The sequence below is a fragment of the Chiloscyllium plagiosum genome, chromosome 14 (assembly GCF_004010195.1).
Source record: "Chiloscyllium plagiosum isolate BGI_BamShark_2017 chromosome 14, ASM401019v2, whole genome shotgun sequence".
NCBI lineage: Eukaryota > Metazoa > Chordata > Chondrichthyes > Orectolobiformes > Hemiscylliidae > Chiloscyllium > Chiloscyllium plagiosum.
In genome coordinates, this window is record NC_057723.1 from 37,525,328 (window position 1) to 37,544,990 (window position 19,663).

The following is a 19,663-nucleotide window of genomic DNA, read 5'->3' on the forward strand; positions in this document are numbered from 1 at the left end:
CAGGTGGGGAGAGAAGCCATGAATTGTAAAACATTGTGGAGCACTGTCCAAATAGTTTCAAATATCAACAATTTATCAACTCACCCTCAATTAAAAATCCTTTATGAAATAGCACAGCATTTAGTAGCAATGGATTTGTATGCTATAGACCTTAAATCTATACCTCCTGACTCAGAGGTATGATTGACAAGTAAATTATATGTACTCAATCAGCTGTCTATGCAGTGATTGTAATGAGGTCTGCCAGATGAACCTCAAAGAGTATGAATTCCCTAATTGAGACTGTTAATCTAGTCCAAACAGGGAGCCGTGGCGAACAGATAAGAACAGGAGTGTCAGAGGTTCTGTTCACTCTGAGAGCTGATTCTGAGGAAGCTGGATCAGTGTCAAGGACTTTCCATGTGTAAATGAAGGGTGATTTGGTGATGAGATTCCAGCCTCTGTGGAGTTACTTCAGTCTGCAGATTTAAACATCGCACTTCCTATCCACTAATCGCTCCCATACTTGCTAACTTAAGCCTATCATACTAACTATACATTTCTCATCCTTGGTTTCAAATCCCACCATTATTTCTTAGTGTCCATTTCAGCAATTTCTCAAGCTTTTAAAAACTTTTCTAAACACTGATTCTGATCCTTTATTCAATTTTCCACCTTTAATCCATCATTCATGCTTAGCCACCTCAGCCCTAAAACCTCTGGAATTCTCTAAAACCCTCCACCCAATATTTCTAAAAATTACTGAAAATCAATTTCTTTGGCCAATCTTTAAGTTAACCCAGTTACCTCTCTCCAAATTGCAGTGTCTGCTCTTCTATTCTCATGATAAAATATTCTCCACTAACAGCACTACGTAAATGCAAATTATTGTTCTTGTATCGCATTTGATCTTTTTAGCCTGCTTCCCTACCCACCTATACATTTACAAAGGTTCTGACATCATTTGCTACCATACGGAATTGATTTTTTTTCTAGCCCAACTGTGAAGTAACTCCAATTATAAAAAGGCACTACATTTCCATAACCCATCAGGATCATCTTTGCTCTAGTGGACGAGGTAGAAAGGTAGGACAATTGATGAACAGTAGCAGACACTTAAGGAGATATTCAATTCCTCCCAACTAAAATCTACTCCTAATCAAACCCTTATTGAACCATATAGTCCATTGGTGTTTATAAACCAGAATTATGACCCAGCGACACTAATTTCCAAGTTAGGATGGTGGGTACCTTGGGTGGGAACTTGCATGTGGTGGTGTACCCAAGTACCTGCTACCCTCACCCTTCTTGGTGATTGTGGTCATTGGTTTGGAAGAGGCTGCATAAAGAGCTTTAGTAAATTTCAGACTGAAATAAGGACAAACTTCTACAGACAAAGTTTGTGAACCTTTGACATTCTCTCACAGTGCTGTAGAAACTTAAACATTGAGAACATTTGCCTCATAGATTGACAGATTTTTAAATACTAAGGGAATTAAAGGATATTGGGAGAGTCAGGAAGGTCTAGCTAAGGTAGAAGATCATCCATTATCTCACTGAAAGGCAGAGCAGACTCAACACATTGCCTATTTCTGCTCCTGTTTCTGATGTTTTTGTCTGTGGTATGTTTGAGAATGATGGTTTTCCTGCACCTTTGTTGTTAATTTTTATATGCTTCATCTCTGTAAAATTCTCCACTCAGTGAATGAGTGAATTGATATGCCAATGTTTCTATGCTCTCCCAGATGCTCCCTGACACGCTGAAATTATACATTATTTGTCATATATGGATCATGTCATTCCTAATGTAAGTAGTTACCATATGAAATGCAACACATTCGCCAGAATAGTGAATTTACCATATTCCAATTGTTAATGAGGACTAAAACTAAAAACAAATCCTGGTTTTGTGTAAGGTTGGCCCCCAGCCATTCAGGCTGCTGTTATTTTCCCAAAAAACCAAGGCCCCAAAGGTGTTTACTTTATTGGATTTGGAATAGAGTGCTCAGCACTTCTGTCTCAACCTTTCTTCATTAAAAAGTACAAAGACAACATACACCTTTTCAAGCTACGGTATTGTCACAGGATTTAGAGAGATGTGGGCCAAATTCTGGCAAATGAGACTAGATCAGTTTAGGATATCTGTCCAGCATGAATGAGTTGGGCCATGTTTCCATATAACTCGACGACTATGACTATGAGGGGTAACGTTTTCACATAGAAGGTGGTTTGCAAGTGGAATAAACTGCCAGAGGAAGTGGTAGATGCATGTACAGTTACAACATTTAAAAGGCATTTGGACATGAATTTGGACATGAAGTCAAAATAATGTATAGGAAAGATTTAGAGGTATATGGCCAAAATGCAGGCAAATGAAACTAGTTTAGTTTGGAGATCTTGGTCAGCATGGATGGGTTGGACCGAAGGATCTATTTCCATGTTGTACGACTCTACTTATGTTAATTTATAGCTGATGCTGGTGAATTGGCCACTCAGTCAATTCTCTTCCTTATTTAGAAAATAAAATTTATTTTATAGGAACAAGATGCAGAATTCAATAGAATATAGTCAAAGCTGCATGAAAACTGCATTTTGAATATTTACCCGCTGAATCATATCCTCTGTACTCAAGTCTCTGTAAACCTTTGATTAAGATTTCAAAGGCCGCTTTCCGAGTACGAGGCACTCTGTAGTTCAAATATGCAAAGATTCCTGCAAAATACAATGTTTTAATTTAATGATTTACCCAATACAGGAAACATATAACAAAATTATTTATACTTCTCTAAGTACTTCTCTGAACCAGCAAACAGAGAGCAAAACCAAGGGGCAGAACTTTACCAGCACTGAACGACATAGTGAGACAGTTGAGAACATATGAAGTGAAAGGAAAAATAAGATTCTCAATGTCAAGACAAGAAAGTTAACTTTTCTATCCAAGGTTTTAATGGCTGGATGAGAATCTCATAAGTGAATAGTGAGGCCCCTTTATACAAGTATCAATATCTCATTAACATTTAATCTTAACCTCAATAACATGTAAGATGTTATTTTCTCAGGCAGAGGACAGAAACTAAATGCGGACCATTCCTGACGTGAAGGTCTGAGCGATTATCTGGCAGCAGAAGGTATCTTCTCCAGACCTCATCTTGACCATTATTCCACAACACTTCAAGGCAGATTCATGGGCAGCAACTGCCCTCAACCACAGAGGCTGACGTGAGCCAAGTACTAGCCTCACCATATTACCAGGACAAATTTCCAACTCACTTACAATACATTTCACTGTTTCAATACCTGGAGTTTAATCACATCTTCAGTTACAATGCTGGTACCCCAATTTGTGTACGAGGACAGTCAGCTCCTGCTTTGGAACACGGTGTATCTCTGGACTCTTCACTTGTGCTCTTAGTACTCAAATCACTTTCCATTTAGTTGGATGATTACAATTAAGCAGCAGGCTAATTTTGCTGGTGGCCAGGCAGCCTGTCATGTTTCCCAGCAAAGAACACTCAAAGAGGTAGACATGTTGTTCTATGGCACCATGCTATCTCAATGCCAAACCTGCATTGTGTGCCAACAGCTCAAAGGGCATAGTCCCCAGTCAGCTGAAAAGGACTTCTCATCATTTAAAGGATCCTGCCAAGGGTAGTCATGGGCATTATCCAATGTCGGTCCTGGGTCTTGGCCACAATCAGTCAGCCTCTAGGGACACTCAGGTTCAATTGTTCCATATCATTACAGTCCAGAGAGTAGGCTACAGTTAGTCCTGCATGTTCAGTGCAAGCAGTCTGAGGAATTGAGACTGTTGAGTCAGTCATGGAGCTACACCGGTCACTCATCAGTCCAGGCTGTCCTTACAGGGTTAGTCAAGGAGTTGGCATCAGGTGTCCAGACAGGAGCGACAACTCAGTGAGAGTCAAGTTATCAAGGACGACTGCTCCGTTAACGAAGTTGGGGAGGTCAATGTAGGCATTAGATTCAGCATGATGGCATGCAGGATCAATAGCTTTGAAGGGGGACAACTCAATTTGTAAGGGTGGAGTGTTGGAGAGCATAGGTAAATCATGGAGGCGATCCAAGAATCATGATGGTTGGCATAATTAAGGCTTGGAAGTCTGAGGGTAAAACAGGTAAATGAAAACTTGAATAAAAGAGAAGGGTGGGAATATTTGAAAGATTGGTGTTGATGGACAGACAAAGGAGTGCAAGGTAGAAAGGAATATGAGGATTTGGAAATAATCCCTCAGATGGACAGGCTGAACCTGCAATTCACTCTGTGAAGTGTGAACCATGTTATCTTCTGTCATCATTCGAATTGTAAATGCAGAATAAAATGAAAAATTGCTACCACCACACCTGGAGTGGACAGAGTGTTTCTTTTTTGGCATGGAGAGCAAGCTCAGCCTATGAGTGATGTGGAAGCTTTCAAGGGGCAATTGCATTATTGAAACATTTACATTTTACAGATTAAAGACATCTGTAATCACAGAATTCTGCATGCGAGTTGCATGCAGTGACCAGCTATGCCAAACGCAAGTCCTGGGCACGAGCAATTCTGATCATGTCATTAGTCATTACAAGTTAATCATAGTCATCTCTGTGAAGCAGTAGTAATCACAGGTAACTTCTACAGTCTCACCTATAGGGCACAATTCACAATGACAATTGAAAGTTTCATTTGCTGCACAGCATTTGGGAGATTATTTCTCTGACATTGAACTATTATGCTCTTATGTGCAATATGCAAGGGAGGCAAAGTCTCATAAATCATAATGCATTTAATCTCCTACTATATTTAAGTAAATGGATTGTAGTGCACTCATTGGAATAGAGTCTATTGAAAGGTCCATGTATTGGCATCCCATTGCCTTCCTTGTCAAAGTCCTTCATATTCCACTAGATCATGGACTATGGTAAACTTTCACATGTGTACGCTGTGATTGCTGACTGCTCACAGTATTAAAAATTTGTTTTGCTTTTGATATTTCCCATTAAGCCCCAAATGAAGAGGTCACAGCAGATGATCCCTTTAGAATGTGGAGGAGGTACAGGAAGTCTATTGTCCTCAATGCCAATTACTCCAGATCAGGGAGGTGCATTGTCACTGTCAAATGGAATGTCCTGTGAATGTCCATTACAGAGCTGTGCAATCTTTTGGAGAAGGACCTGAAGGGATGGATGGATGGCTATTTTATCCAGATGGTCATCAAGGTGACAGGTGCCTAAACTCGTATGTGTGACTGCTGCTTTCAAGGACCACTGGAGAAAAAAATGTGGCATCTTCAACCCTCAAATATATGAAGGTCGCTTTTGATGCAATTTATGCAAAATCACACTATTTAATTTCATTTCCCCTTGACGAGGTCAGGACAGGAGTTTGAGCAGTAGGCTTTGTCAACATAGCTAGCCTCCCCTAGGTCCAGGGCATGTTGTGTGTTTACATATCACATTATGAGCATCATATCATAACGCATCAACAGAAAAGGGTTCAGATTTGGTCAATATACAACTTATCCATGATCATTAATTCCCCAAGGTCCCTGAAAATTGCCATGTTGCTAATTCTTGATAACTGCCAGATTTCTACCTTAAGGAGTGAATGCCCTTGAAGAGGCAGTGACAGGATCAGACAGAGTCAGCATGGATTTATGAAAGGGAGATCATGCTTGAAAAATCTTCTGGAATTTTTCGAGAATGTAACTAGCAGAATTGGAAAGCCAGTGGATGTTTACTTGGACTTTCAGAAGGCTCCAATAAGGTCCTACATAAGAGACTGACATGTAAAATCTGAAGAAAATGGGACTGCGATAGTTTACTGACATGGTTCCAGATAGGAAACAAAGAGTTGGAAAAAAATGGGTATTTTTCCAAGCGGCAGCCAGTGACCTGTGGAGTACTGCAGGGATCAGTGCTTGGATTGATATAAATGATTTAGTTGAGAGAATATATTTCCAAGTTTGCAGATGACACAAAGCTAGCTGGGATGTTGAACAGTGTGGAGGATGCACAAATGCTTCAGTACGGTTTGGACTAGATGAATGATTGAACAAATGTATGACAGGGTAGTGTGTGTGTGGAATGGGCTGCCATGGGAAGTGGTGGAGGTTGGTACGATGACAACATTTAAAAACATCTGGATGGGTATATGAATACGAAGGGTTTAGAGGTATGTGGGCCAAATGCTGGCAAATAGAACTAGATTTATTTAGGATATCTAGTTGGCATGGATGAGTTAGACCTAAGGGTCTGTTTCTGTGCTGTAAAACTCGATGACTAATGAAAAAGAAATGAAATATAATGTGGATAAATGTGAGGTTTAAAAACAGATTATTACCTGAATGGAAAAAAATTTGGAAAGGGTAGGTGTGTGCAAAGAGACCTAGGTCAATCGCTGAAAGTAAGCATGCAGATACAGCAGGCAGTGAAGAAAGCAAAGTGGTACATTGGTCATCATTACAAGAGGATTTGCATATTGGAAGAGGGATGTCATCCTGTAATTGTAAAGGGCCTTCGTGAGACCACACCTGGAGTACGATGTGTAAATGGGATCTCCTCTTTTGAGGAACATTGTTCTGAATATGGAATGACAAAGATTTACCAGGTTGATTTCTGGGAATGGCAGAATTGAAGAAGGTATGAATTAGTTTATTATATTCACTGGAGTTAAGAAAAATGAAACTCATAGAAATCTACAAAGTTCTAACAGGACTAGATAGGGTAAATACAAGAAGGATGTTCCCAATGACTAGGAAGTCCAGAACCAGGGTCATTGTTTAAGAATATGGGGGAGGCAATTTATCACTGAGATGAGGGAAGTTTTCTCCACTGAACAGCAGGCAAAGGAGAACTGTGTCAATATTGAAGAGCTGGGAGATTGCTTGTATTCTTCTAAAGGAGGAAGATGAGCATGTTGAGCATTTGAAATATAACCTTCACCGTTACAGAGCAGAAAACTACAGATGCAAGAAACCTCACAGATTTCTTTGACCCCCACTTCCAACAGATGGGAGGTGGGCACGATGTTCATTCATTGACAGTAAATTTGTTGGTGCTTGAAGACAAGTAGGCCTTGCAATGGTTGCTTTTTACATATGTTCTTTCTCCTTTATTCTTCAGTTTAATAAAAGTTACCATTTACAACTGGTTGAATATTTTTCAACATGTCCCTGTAGCTGTGTTCTTTCAGCAGTTATCCAGACAGGTCTTGACTTAAAGTGTCAATATGTTTATGAATGTGATATACTATTTGTAATGAAGTGTCACCCATGTCCCCTATGTTCCCTCAGAAACTTTTGTTATTTGTTTCCCTCCTGCTACATTAACTGTAAAGGGCTCATCCTAGCTGCCAGCATTTGACCAGGTGCTCAGCTACATTTTAAATATGGCACCAATAGCAGAAAATCTGGTAAGTCCCAGCAGCACCTTTGCTGCTGGTCAGCAGAAGACAGCATTGGTGTAATGCCATAGAAGATTATTGCATACTTACTAAGGTGTTCAGTGGAGAGTTGTGTGAGATAACTCCACCATGGGCGGCACGATGGCACAGTGGTTAGCACTGCTGCCTCACAGCGCCAGAGACCCGGGTTCAATTCCCGCCTCAGGCGACTGACTGGGTGGAGTTTGCACGTTCTCCCAGTGTCTGCGTGGGTTTCCTCCGGGTGCTCCGGTTTCCTCCCATCATCCAAAGATGTGCAGGGTCACAAAGTATATCACATCGCAAAGAAAAACCTCCCACAAAACTCCCTAAAATTGACAACTAATTTTCTTTTTGGAAAGTTGAGAACAAGATTACATACTGAATTGTCAGTACCAAAAAAAAATCATCAGTTAACAGTACTGACAACAACAGAAATATCTGGCTAAATTCAGCTGGTCTGGTAGTGCTTGTGGAGAGAAAGCAGAACGAACATTTTACATCCAGTGACCGTTCTTCATTGGATCTGAACTGTGACTCTGGTTTCCCACCATAGATGATGCCATAGCTGCTTAATTTCTCCAGCTATTTCGGACTTTGTTTCAGATTGCCAACATCTGCAGTTTTTCTTTGAACAGTATTGACAATTTCTAATCTGGACTTGAAGAAGAACCATAGACGTTTACAACAAAGAAAGCTACTATTCCATCCAAATTCATGGTAATTCATCGAACAAGCTCATCACTTTCAATCCATTCTTCTGTCCATTCCCCTAGTTATGTTGTGGCTCGGGGTAGTGTCCCTACCTCTCAGCCAGGAGGTTTAGGTTCAAATATCACTTGCTCTAGAGGTGTGTAATAACATCAATGAACAGGTTGATTTAAATAAAAATCTAAGATAGTCATTTTTCTTTTGACTGAAGATACTGCTGAAGCATTTGCAACAATCTTATGATTAAGATTGGAGTTTTTGTACAGTGTTCTCCTATGGTTAGTTATTAAATAAATTGTCTATCACTATTCATGTTTGGATGTGTTAGGGTCATAGAGATTTGTTCTCATATGTTGGCTGTGGAATCAATGAGCTCCATCAATAGTATTCTAAATTGCTGTTTGGCATGCATGTTTTCCTGTGTTATAGCTTCAAGAAAGTAAGGGTGGCAGATGCTGGAGATCAGAGTTGAGTGTGTGGTGCTGGGAAAGCACAGCAGGTCAGGCAGCATCTGAGGCGCAGGAGAATTAACATTTTGAGCATAAGTCCTTTCCTGCACCACACTCTCGACTGTGTTATAGCTTCACCAGGTTGATACCTAATTTTTAGGAATACTTGGTGCTTTTCCTGGCATGCCATCCTACTCTTCAATAAATCACAGGACTGAAATCCCAGTCCAATGGTAATGGTAGAATGAGGACTTGCTGGGCTCTGAGCTTACAGATTGTGGTTGAATATCATTTTGCTGCTGCCAATGCCACATAGCACTACAAGATGCTCAGTTTTGAATTGCCAGATTTGCGTGAAATCTCCTTCATTTAGCATAGTAATTGTGTCAATCAACACAATGGAGGTTGAGCTCAAATACACAGATGGAAGTTACCCTTGATAATGATACTATGGTGGTTATTGATACTAATAATATCATAGATAGATATAAGTATGACACATAGATTGATGAGGACAAGGTCAAGATCGAGAAGGTCATGTATGTGTGGAACCGCAGGAGGTGGGGAGATACTAAATGAATATTTTGAATCAGTGTTTACCATGGAGAAGAATATAGAAGATAGAGTATAGAGGAAATAAATAGCGACATCTTGAAAAATGCATATAGTACAGAGGTGGTGGTGCTGGAGGCTTAAAAAGCAAAAAGATGGATAAATCCCCGGGACCTGATCAGGTGTACCCTAGAATTCTGTGGGAAGCTATGGAAGTCATTGCTAGACTCCTTCCTGAGATATTTGTATCATTGATAGCCACAGGTGAGGTGCTGGAAGGAGGTTAGCTAATGTGATGCTAAGAAAATGTCAGAGAACTATTGACTGATGAACCTGACATCGGTGATGGGCAAGTTGTTGGAGGGAATCCTGAGGGACAAGATTTACATGTATTTGGAAAGGTAAGGACTGATTAGGGATAGTCAACATGGCTTTGTGCGTGGAAAATCATGTCTCAGTAATTAGACTGAATTTTTGAAGAAATAACAAAGAGGATTGATGAGGACAGAATGCTAAATGTGACCTATATGGACTTCAGTACAGAGTTCGACAAGGTTTCTCAAGATAGACTGGTTAGTTAGGTTAGATCACATGGAATGGAGGGACAACTAGATATTTGGATGCAGAACTGGCTCGGAGATAGGAGACATTGGGTAATGGTGGAGGGTTGCTTTTCAGACTGGAGGCCTGTGACCAGTGGTGTGCTACAAGAATCAGTGTTGAGTTCACAGCTTATTGTCATTTATGTAGATGATTTGGATGTCAACCTAGAAGTTATGGTTATTAAGTCTGTAGATGACACCAAACTTGGAGGTGTAGTCGACAGCGAAGAAGGTTACCTCAGAGCACAATGGGATCTTGATCAGAAAGGCCAATAGGCCAAAGAATTACAGATGGAGTTTAATTTAGAAAAATGTGAGATGCTGTATTTTGGAAAAGCAAATCAGGGCAGGACTTATACACATAATGGTAAGGTCCTGGAGAGTATTGCTGAACAAAGAGACTATGGAGTGCAGGTTGATAGTTCCTTGAAAGTAGAGTCACAGGTAGACAGAATAGTGAAGAAAGTGTTTGGTATGCTTTTTTTATTGGTCATGCATGGTGTATTAGAGTTTGGAGGTCATGCTACAGCTGAGCAAGACATCGGTTAGGCCACTTTTGGAATATTGCGTGCAATTCTGGTCTCCCTCCTATTGGAAGGATGTTGTGAAACCTGAAAGGGTTCAGAAAAAATTTACAAGGATGTTACCAGGTTTGGAAGATTTGTGTGAAAGGAAGAGGTTGAATAGGCTGGGGCTATTTTCCCTGGAGTGTTGGAGGCCGAGTGGTGACCTTGTAGAGGTTTACAAAATCATGAAGGGCATAGATAAGGTAAATAAACAAGGTATTTTCCTTTGGGTGGGGGAGTCCAAAACTAGAGGGCACAAGTTCAAGGTGAGAGGGGAAAGATTTTAAAAGGATCATAAGGGCAGCTTTTTCACACTGAAGATGGTATGTGTATGGAATGAGATGCCAGAGGAAGTGGTGGAGGCTAGTACAATAACAACATTTAAAATTCATCTTGATGAGCAAATGAATAGGCAGGGTTTAGAGGGGTATGGGCCAATTGCTTGCAAATGGGACTGGGTTTATTTAGGATATATGGTCGGCATGGATGAGTTGGACTGAAGGGACCGAAGGTTTCCATGCTGTACAGCTCTAGGACTTTGCGACTTTAAGTAGGTTTTTCTCTCATATTTTTCCCTCACCACATGGCTCAGTGGCCGTTAGGCAGCTATGGTCTTTATATCAGCTCAGTAAATAGTAGTTAAACAAGCCACTCTTGGTGATATACACTAAGCTCCCCACCCAGAATATATTCTGTATCAATGCTTTGGTGCTTCTTCTAATGGCAATTAACATAGAGTACAGATTCATCACTTGGGTAAGGAGAAGGTGGTAGGTGGCAATTTGCAAGAAGTCCCTTCTCCCATCTTTGACCTGATGCCATGAAATATGATGAGGTTTAGAGTCAATGTTTTGGAATTCCAGGCAACTCCATCCCAATTAAGCTATGCTACCACCTCTGGTGTTTGTAACCTGCCAGTGGGCCAGGATATCCCAAGAGATGGTGGTGCCTGGCACATTAAGTGTAAGATATGAGTTTGAGTATTACTATGTCAGTCTGGTCCTTCACTAGTCTGTGACACAGTGCTCCTAATTTTGACACAAGCCACAGATATTAGCAAAGTGGGCTTTGTAAGATTGACAGGGTTGGGTGTGTCATTGATACTTCCGTTACCTGTGTTGATGTTGGATAATTGTCCAGTTTGATTCCTTTTTCTTTTGACTTTGTAGTGGTTTGATGCAGTCACTTGTTCAGTCATTTCAGAGGGCAGCAAAGGGTAGGCCAGGAGGCAAGATCAGATAAGACAGCAGATTTTCTTCATTAGGCACCACAGTTCTTTATCCTTAATCTTTAGATTATTAGTTGAGACTGATAATACAACTTTGCCACAGCACCAAATACAGACATCTTAAATCTTTCAACTTCCCCAAAAGGACTTCCAATCTGCAAAGTACTGCTTCTAAATGACAAGTGTTACCTACATTTTCTCACAAGTTTCAGCCTTGCATTTGCTTGGCAGGTTTTTCTTCCATCAGACATCTCCCTCGTCATTATTGGCAAGTTGCTTCTGCCTCCCCAGATTTCCTATCTCCTTAGTCAACTGCATTACTTCCTGTACTCAAAAGCAAGTCATGTTTCCAGACTTCAGCATTTAACTGTTCAAACAGAGACAGTCGAAGATGTAGTCAGTTTTACCTAATAATGCCAGTTATGCTGTTATTACAAAAATAAATTCCAACCCCAAGACTCCTGATAATCAAACTTCATATAACAATCTGTATTTTCTGATGGCCAGGCAGTTGTTATTCCAGCAATATGTAGAAATTACACATTGGGGAATCTTCATTGTAACAGACTCTGAAGGCATTTCTCAGGAAATTGAAGATTCCACAGGGAAATTCCTCTGTGCCTGGAACATTCTGAGAATCTGAGAATTCAAAGGGTTCTGTTGATATTCAGTAAATAGTTATGAACTTTAGACGATTAAATACATATTCTGACTTTTCGGGATAACCTATTCAGGGAATCCAAATTTACTTATTACAGCCTGAATGAAATCTCCCCCGGACTCTGACCCAACACCCCAGGACCCACCCTTCATCCCACTGCCTGATCCATTTGAAAATCTCTTCTCCCACTGGCTGACATACTGCCCTGCACTCTGCGCTCCACACTGACTCTCTTCCCTCCCCACTGTGCAGCTGAACCCCACCCCACTTCCCTCTCACCAGACCTGACAACATCCGCACCTGTCGGTCCTGACCTGATTGTTCCCACTGTTGTGGACCTAAGCTGAGCCGACACCTTCCTGCTGGAGTGTGCCAAATGATAGCCTTGACCCCCCATACCTCCTCTGCCAGACCCAAACCCAACCCCTTTCCATAAGAACTGACCCCTGCTGCTGGACTTCACCTGATCAGACACCTGAGCCCCCCAGCAATCCCAAACCACACCCTCCCCATTCCACCCATCCACTCCCCCTTGTCAGACTGGACCTGAAAGCTCTTCTCTTTCTCAGCTATACCCAGTCACCTTGCCCCACCCCTACAGCTGGAATCTAAACTCCCCAGACTAGACATCCACCCTTCCCACTGAACCCAACTTCTCCCACCCCTCTTTACCTAAAAGCTGCATCACTTAGCTGGCCCCCTTGCCACTTTGGCATCATGGCCTCTCCAGGTGGCACCCTATCCCACTGGTGCCCTATCACATTATCTGCTAGGCACCCTACATACTAACACACTATCCCTCTATCCATCTGACACCTCATTATCCCAGTACTTTAACATCACATCTACAATTTGACAGCAGCTGTCAAACTGGCTGTCAGAACCTGCAAATGTCAGAATACAGCAGTTGATTGCTGTGAAAAGGGGGCTTGGTTTATCATCCTCTGATATATCTACACTACAAAAGAGCTATCAAAATAGAAGTACAGTTCTGTATTTCTGGAGGGGCCCTAATCGAAATTTGCTCTCAAGAAATGCAGAGCTTCTTTCTTTCATTAATTAAAAGGAGGGCTGAAGTGGTAATCTGCTGAGATGCAAGTTCTTAATTAGAAGATGTCATTTTTCAGGTTTGTTGTTACAAAGCATCAATCAGACAGTGGAAGTATTCAAGGAGGAACAGCATCATTGTAATAATGTTGAGTTAACACAGCGTGGTGGGCTACTGTGTGCTGTAATTACTTGTTACTTGCTGTACCTGCATGCAAATGTCTGCATGAGAATGTCACTCACCTGAAAATCTGGCCCAATATGTTGGTGTAAAAGATGAAAGAGAAAGATCAACTATGTTGCCTATTCTGCAGGTTTATGATTGATGTGGTTCTATTTCAACCAATTGTTAATATTTTGGTGCATTTTACCTCTTTAATATCTATCCCCATTACACAAACTTACACAACAAAGTACTTAAGTAAATAAATCTTAGGATCATGTTTATCAACCTAAAATTAATAATTGGTTCAATGTTTTTGTAGAATTTTTGAACTAGCAGGCAGAAAATTACTGGACTTGTGTAGTCTAGTGTAAAATCATCTTGCTGTTGCTCTCATGTAAAATGCTTCATACGCCAAGTGGTTTCAGATCTTTTCTTTAAATTTGAACATTTGGTTTTGATTGCTCACTTGCTATTTTAAATAGGAATAATTTGTTTCTGGTCCAGATAGTTACAAACTGATTATGTGCTGTTCTTTTGTTTAAGAAAGGAAACAGAGATAATCCAGGTTGTAATGATTGAAATGAGGTCGGTCACATAGAGCTCAGAGAATACGAGTTCCTTGATTGGGGCTGTAAACCCGGATCAATCAAGGATCCTTGGCTGACAGATATAAACAGGAGTGTCAGTGATTCCATTCACTCTAGGAGCCAGCTCTGAGCTAGCTTGGTCAGTGTCCTATACTATGCACATGTAAATAAAGGGGGGACTTTGTACGGACTACCAGCCTTTGTAGATTTACTCCACAGGCAATTAGGCTGATGAGCCTGGTGTCAGTGGCAGGGAAGCTGTTGGAGAAGATACTGACAGACAGGATGTAATCACAGTTAGAAGTGAATGAACTTGTTAGTGATAGGCAGTGGGGAGTGGGGAGGCAACCTGGTAGAGGTCTGCAAAACTATGAGACATAGGTAGGGTGGCTATTTAGAGGCTTTTTCCGAGGCTGGAAAAGTCACCTACGAAAGGCCCCAGGTTCAACGTAAGAGGGTGAATGTTTAGGGGAGAAGTGTGTGAACTTTTTTCATAAAGAAGTTGGTGGGTACCTGGAACACACTGGTGGAAGCAGGCACTTTAACAATGTTTAAGACGTATTTTGGTAGACAGATGAATGGGAGGCAAATAGAGGGATAGTGCATGAGCAATGAGTAGCGGGTCTAAGTAAGGATTGGAATCAGCAAAAGCTCGTTCCTAGGCCGTATTGTATCATACATTGTATTGCGTTACATATTTTAAAGTAAAATATAAATTTGTAAAAAATCATAATGAACAAAGATCAAAACCACATGCAGTGTTAATTTTTATGTGTAGTAGTCACCAAAAACAAGGAATAGTGTGAATTTACAACAGTATGTGATCAAAAATACTTACTTGAAGCCACTGTCGTATTGGTCTTACAATACTTCCTTTATTCTTTGACTGACTAATGCTTCATTTTCAACCAAACCCTGATTTTCTCCTGCACATGCAAACCATAAGGCACACCAGCCACTGGAGACCACTTTTCTGAGACAGTTTGTCTTAAAGTGTGCTGCCAAAAGGCTGGGTTAATATTTCCTGAAGTACAGTCAAAACAAGTCATGCATTCAGTGCACTAAATGTTTTCACACTGACACAGAACAAGTTAGACTTTAATAGTAGCATCTTCATATTCCAAAGTTAAATTTATTTCTCTTGCTCAAAAGAATTCTTAGCATTTGATGACAAGTTGCAACTGTCTAAAATTCTCAATTTCACTGGTAATAATACGAGGGTTAGGTATAGACACAAATTGATTATTGCAGAATATAGTATTAGAATCTACCAAAAAGCATATATTACCTTACAGTGACCTCATAATACTTCCAGCAATCAATAACTGATAGTTTTATTCCTCTTAGATGGGGAAAGATACCTAACATTAAGGTAGGAAGGAACACAGAAACTGACTACTTCTTATTCTGTAATATATTCAAATATTTTGATGTCATATATAAAGCATAGGAACTCAAAAAAAATTAACTGAACAGCTTTCATAAAGGTTACAATACTGCAAAGATTTAGAAGATTACCTAGCATATAAAAAAGTAGAAACTAAAATTTTAAAATATAAAAGGTATTTATTAACTTCCTAAAACCTTCAAATGAATCTATACCCATTAATATCAATTGTTAAGAATTGCAAATTCTCTGTCCGTGCAATACAAACAGTATTCAGTTCCAAATCATTTCGGTCTACTTGCACTCAAAAACTTAACAGATGAAAACAAATGTGATTAGCTGTCTATTGGCAGGGTGTTGTCTGGGTGAGTCAAGCTGAAGACATCTCTATTCTCAATGAATATGTTCACTTAAATACATAACGAATGAAAAAATGCATTATTTTTCCAACACCAGCTAACATTTTGCAAAACAGGATATCTCAAAGCATGACGAATAATGTATAATAAATGCAATCTTGACATTAATTATTTATTAGCAGAAAGTGAGGACTGCAGATGCTGGAGATCAGAGCTGAAAAATGTGTTGCTGGAAAAGCGCAGCAGGTCAGGCAGCATCAAAGGAGCAGGATAATCGACGTTTCGGGCATAAGCCCTTCTTCAGGAAATCTGAAGTTCAGATATTTATAAAAGAACAAACTCATTGATAGATGCTAATATAGCAATTGCTCCACGTTCTGTCTGAGCTTTTAGAATGTACAACTGAATAGGTGCCCAAAAAAGTATTAGTGTACTTTTCAAGTGCTGACTGAACTGCTAAAAATCCCATGTTCAGTATTTTAGGTAAGATTTTTAAAAATACTTTGTTTTCAAAAGTTATTACTAATATTGTGGGAGTCAGGAAAGTAAGAGTTCAGAAAAGCTTGATTGACCATCAGCAGATGAAGGAGAAAATGAGGAGTGCAGCTGCTGGAGATCAGAGTCGAAAAGTGTAGCGCTGGAAAAGCACAGCAGGTCAGAGAGCTCCGAGGGGCAGGAGAGTCTACATTTCTACGCCCGAAACATTGGCTCTCCTGCCATTAGTATATGAAGCTCTGCTGGAATATATAATGCATAATGAAGTTGGGAGACATCAGAAACTTAGATGAAGGAAAAGACAGCCAAAAATCCAATTTTTTTTGATGATCTTAAGTTAGGTAGAACAGTTCAGTGCATAGATGGGAGCAGAAAGTTAATAAGGGTAACTGACCGATTAAATGAGTGGACGGAAGTGTGGCAGTTGGAGCTCAATGTAGAATTGTAAGCTTATCTATTTTGAACTTAACCACATAGATTTGCATACTGTTGTAATGTATTACAGAATTCTGGTGCTACATGAATATGTTTATTAAATACATTTGGCATGGAGTCACATAAGGTGTTTGGACAGCAGAATATTATTTAAATTGTGAGAGACTGCAGAATGTTGTGGTACAGAGAGACCTAGGTGTCCTTGTGCATGAATCACAAGTGGTTTGCACACAAGTACACCAAGTAACAAGCGGTAACAAGCAATTACGGCACTCAGTAGGATTTATACTCAACGCTATTACAATGATGCAGCTCCTCCTTGATTATTTTCACTGTCTGGTTGATGTTCTGTAACCATAAACCTGAAAATGACACCTTCTAATTAAGAACTTTGATCTCACTGAAGAGTTTTCAGGCAATACCACTTCCAAAAGGGTTTGATCCAAAAACCCTGTTCACATTTTGACAACTGTGACAAATTTCAGCATAGCAGCAGAGACAATCCACAATATTCTTAAATAATCAATAATAATCTAAATAGCACAACTGACAAGATACTTTTTAAAAAGTCTGTTAACCTAATCAATGTTAATTAATTCTCTAAAAATTCCAGAATCAGAATCTATGTCCACACCTTTGCCAAAATCAAATCAATTATTCCCTGAGTCATATAACGTTTAGTTGGAATCCATCGATTCATGACTGGGATACATTATTTATGGATAAACAGACTAGGGGGTTGAAAACATTACTTTAATAGCAGTGGTAATTGAATAGGAAAATAATGAGCTTTATTACAAGAGGAGTGGAGTGTAACAGTTGGGACATTTTACTACAAGGCATAGTTGGGACTGTGTCTTGTATACAGATTTGGTCTCCAGACTTAACAAGGGATATACTAGCACTGGATGAAATTCAGAGAAAAATTCACTCACTTGATGTTTAAGTTGTCTTAGAAACAAAGGCTGAGCAGACCGGCTCATACTCATGTGAGTTTAGAAGATTAAGAGGTGATCTTATTTGAAACATACAGGATCCTGAGGGGACTTGACAGTGTTGGTGGTGAGAGCATGTTTCATGTTGTAGAGGAATCTAGAACTCAGGGACAGTTTCAAAATGAGGAGTATCTCATTTTCAGTGGAGATGAGCTGTCACTTCTTTACTCAGGGGATTTTTATCTTTGGAATTCTCCATCCCAAACAGCAGTGGAGGCTAGATCATCATATGTATCAAGATACATTTTTGATTTACAAGGGTATTGTGGGGATTATGCAAGAAAGGGGAGTTAAGGCCATAAAGAGATAAGTCATGATCTTACCACAAAGGTGAGCAGGCTCAAGAAATTGAATGGCCTATTTATGCTCCTATTTATGTTGTAGAACAATAACTTGAGATTTATTTTAAGAAGTATCTTAAAAAGGAAATAAAGCCGGTACAGAAACCAAGAAAGTTAGGGAAGGATATCTAATAGTGATGTGCAAGAGACCAAAGTCAGAGCAATACAGTGGTCTCTGAGGGTTGTAGAGCTGTAGGAGGTGAAGAGGTGAACATGACCAAGGCCTTGGGAAGTAAGCAATTTTACTTTTGAGGTCAAAAGTTTAAAATTCAAACTGGGCTATTGATAAATGAGGCCAGGAAGAATGGTTGAAGGTCAGGTTTCTCGTTGTTAAAGCACAGTTGGGATTGGTTAATTGAAAATTTTAAAACTGAGATTGATAGATTTTTAGGCAAGGAAATGAAAAAATATTGAACCAAGGTGGGTGAATGAAGTTAAGATGCAGATCAATCATGATCCCATCGAATGATAGATCAGATTTGATGGTTTGAAAGGCCTACTCCTGTTTCTGTGCCAGTTATTCTACAGATCCAGCAACCTTGAACTGATTTTATGCTGGTGAATGCTGAAAGATCAATGGTGACGACAAATTACAACAGCAAATTTTGACACACAGGTGGTCAAAAACATGACAACTGCAAGTAAATTGTGTGTATAGGACTAATGCACACATAAAATATTATAATTTAAATCTTAAAACTTTGTAGCTCTCAGAGACAATGGTGCAGATATTCCAATGGCTAGATAGCTGTTAGAGCAGTGTAAATTGGAGTTATGCAGAGGGACACAGCCGACTCCATGAGGATTGTCTAGGAATATGAATTTTCTGATGGGCAATTGCCCTGTGTCTAGAACCTCCCAAATCAGTCCCTCAAAGTTGGAGAATCTAGAGGGCTCCACCTCACTTCAGCAAATAGTTGTCCAAGAAAATTTAGAGATTGAAAACCTAAGCTAACTCCTGGGAAACTATTAAACTGACCACATGACTCACCAATTGAACCCTTACCAATTGAACCCTGACCCTTGATAACCACCCCCCTGACCAATTGTCCCAACCACCAGAGATCCCAATTCCACATTTGCCCAACATGAGGGGTCACCCAACACAGATGACTAACAACTCTCACAATCTGTCTGAAGAGTTAAAAATGTTGAGTGTAAGTTGGTGTGTGAGTAGAGAAGGTGAGCAGATTATATTTTTGTAGTTTGAGGGAGGGAGGTGATCACTGTTGGTAGGGATGAGGGGTAATCACTGTCAGGGGGGTAAGGGGTGATCAATTTTGGAGATGTTCATTTTCAGGGATAATTGAGGGGTGATCACTGTCAGAGGGTCAGCAGAGAGGGGTGACCACTGTTGGTGGGAGGTGAGGGGTGATCACTATTGGGGGTGAGGGGTGATCATTGTTGGTGGGGATGAGGGCTGATCACTGTCAGGGGATGAGGTATGAACACTGTCAGGGGGGATGACTGACAGGGGTGTGAGGGGTGATCACTATTGGTGGGGATGAGGGGTAATCACTGTCGGGGGCGGGGGTGAGGGTGATCACTATCGGGGGGTGAGAGGTGATCACTGTTGGTAGAGATGAGGGGGTAATCACTGTCAGGGGGGGGGTATCGGGTGATCACTGTTGGTGGGAATGAGAGGTGATTACTGTTCATGGGGATATGGGGTGATCACTGTTGGAG

At 40.3% G+C, this 19,663-nt stretch overlaps 1 protein-coding gene across 2 annotated transcripts in view; it reads right to left on the reverse strand.

Moving 5' to 3' along the window:
• The window catches only part of LOC122556643 (glutamine--fructose-6-phosphate aminotransferase [isomerizing] 2-like), a 121,918-nt gene that overhangs the window by 48,209 nt on the left and 54,046 nt on the right, over positions 1–19,663 (reverse strand). For both annotated transcript variants that reach the window (XM_043703608.1, XM_043703609.1), the window contains exon 2: positions 2,584–2,691. In XM_043703608.1, the coding sequence (XP_043559543.1) occupies positions 2,584–2,691 (108 nt within the window). The remainder of the gene's footprint in view (positions 1–2,583; positions 2,692–19,663) is intronic.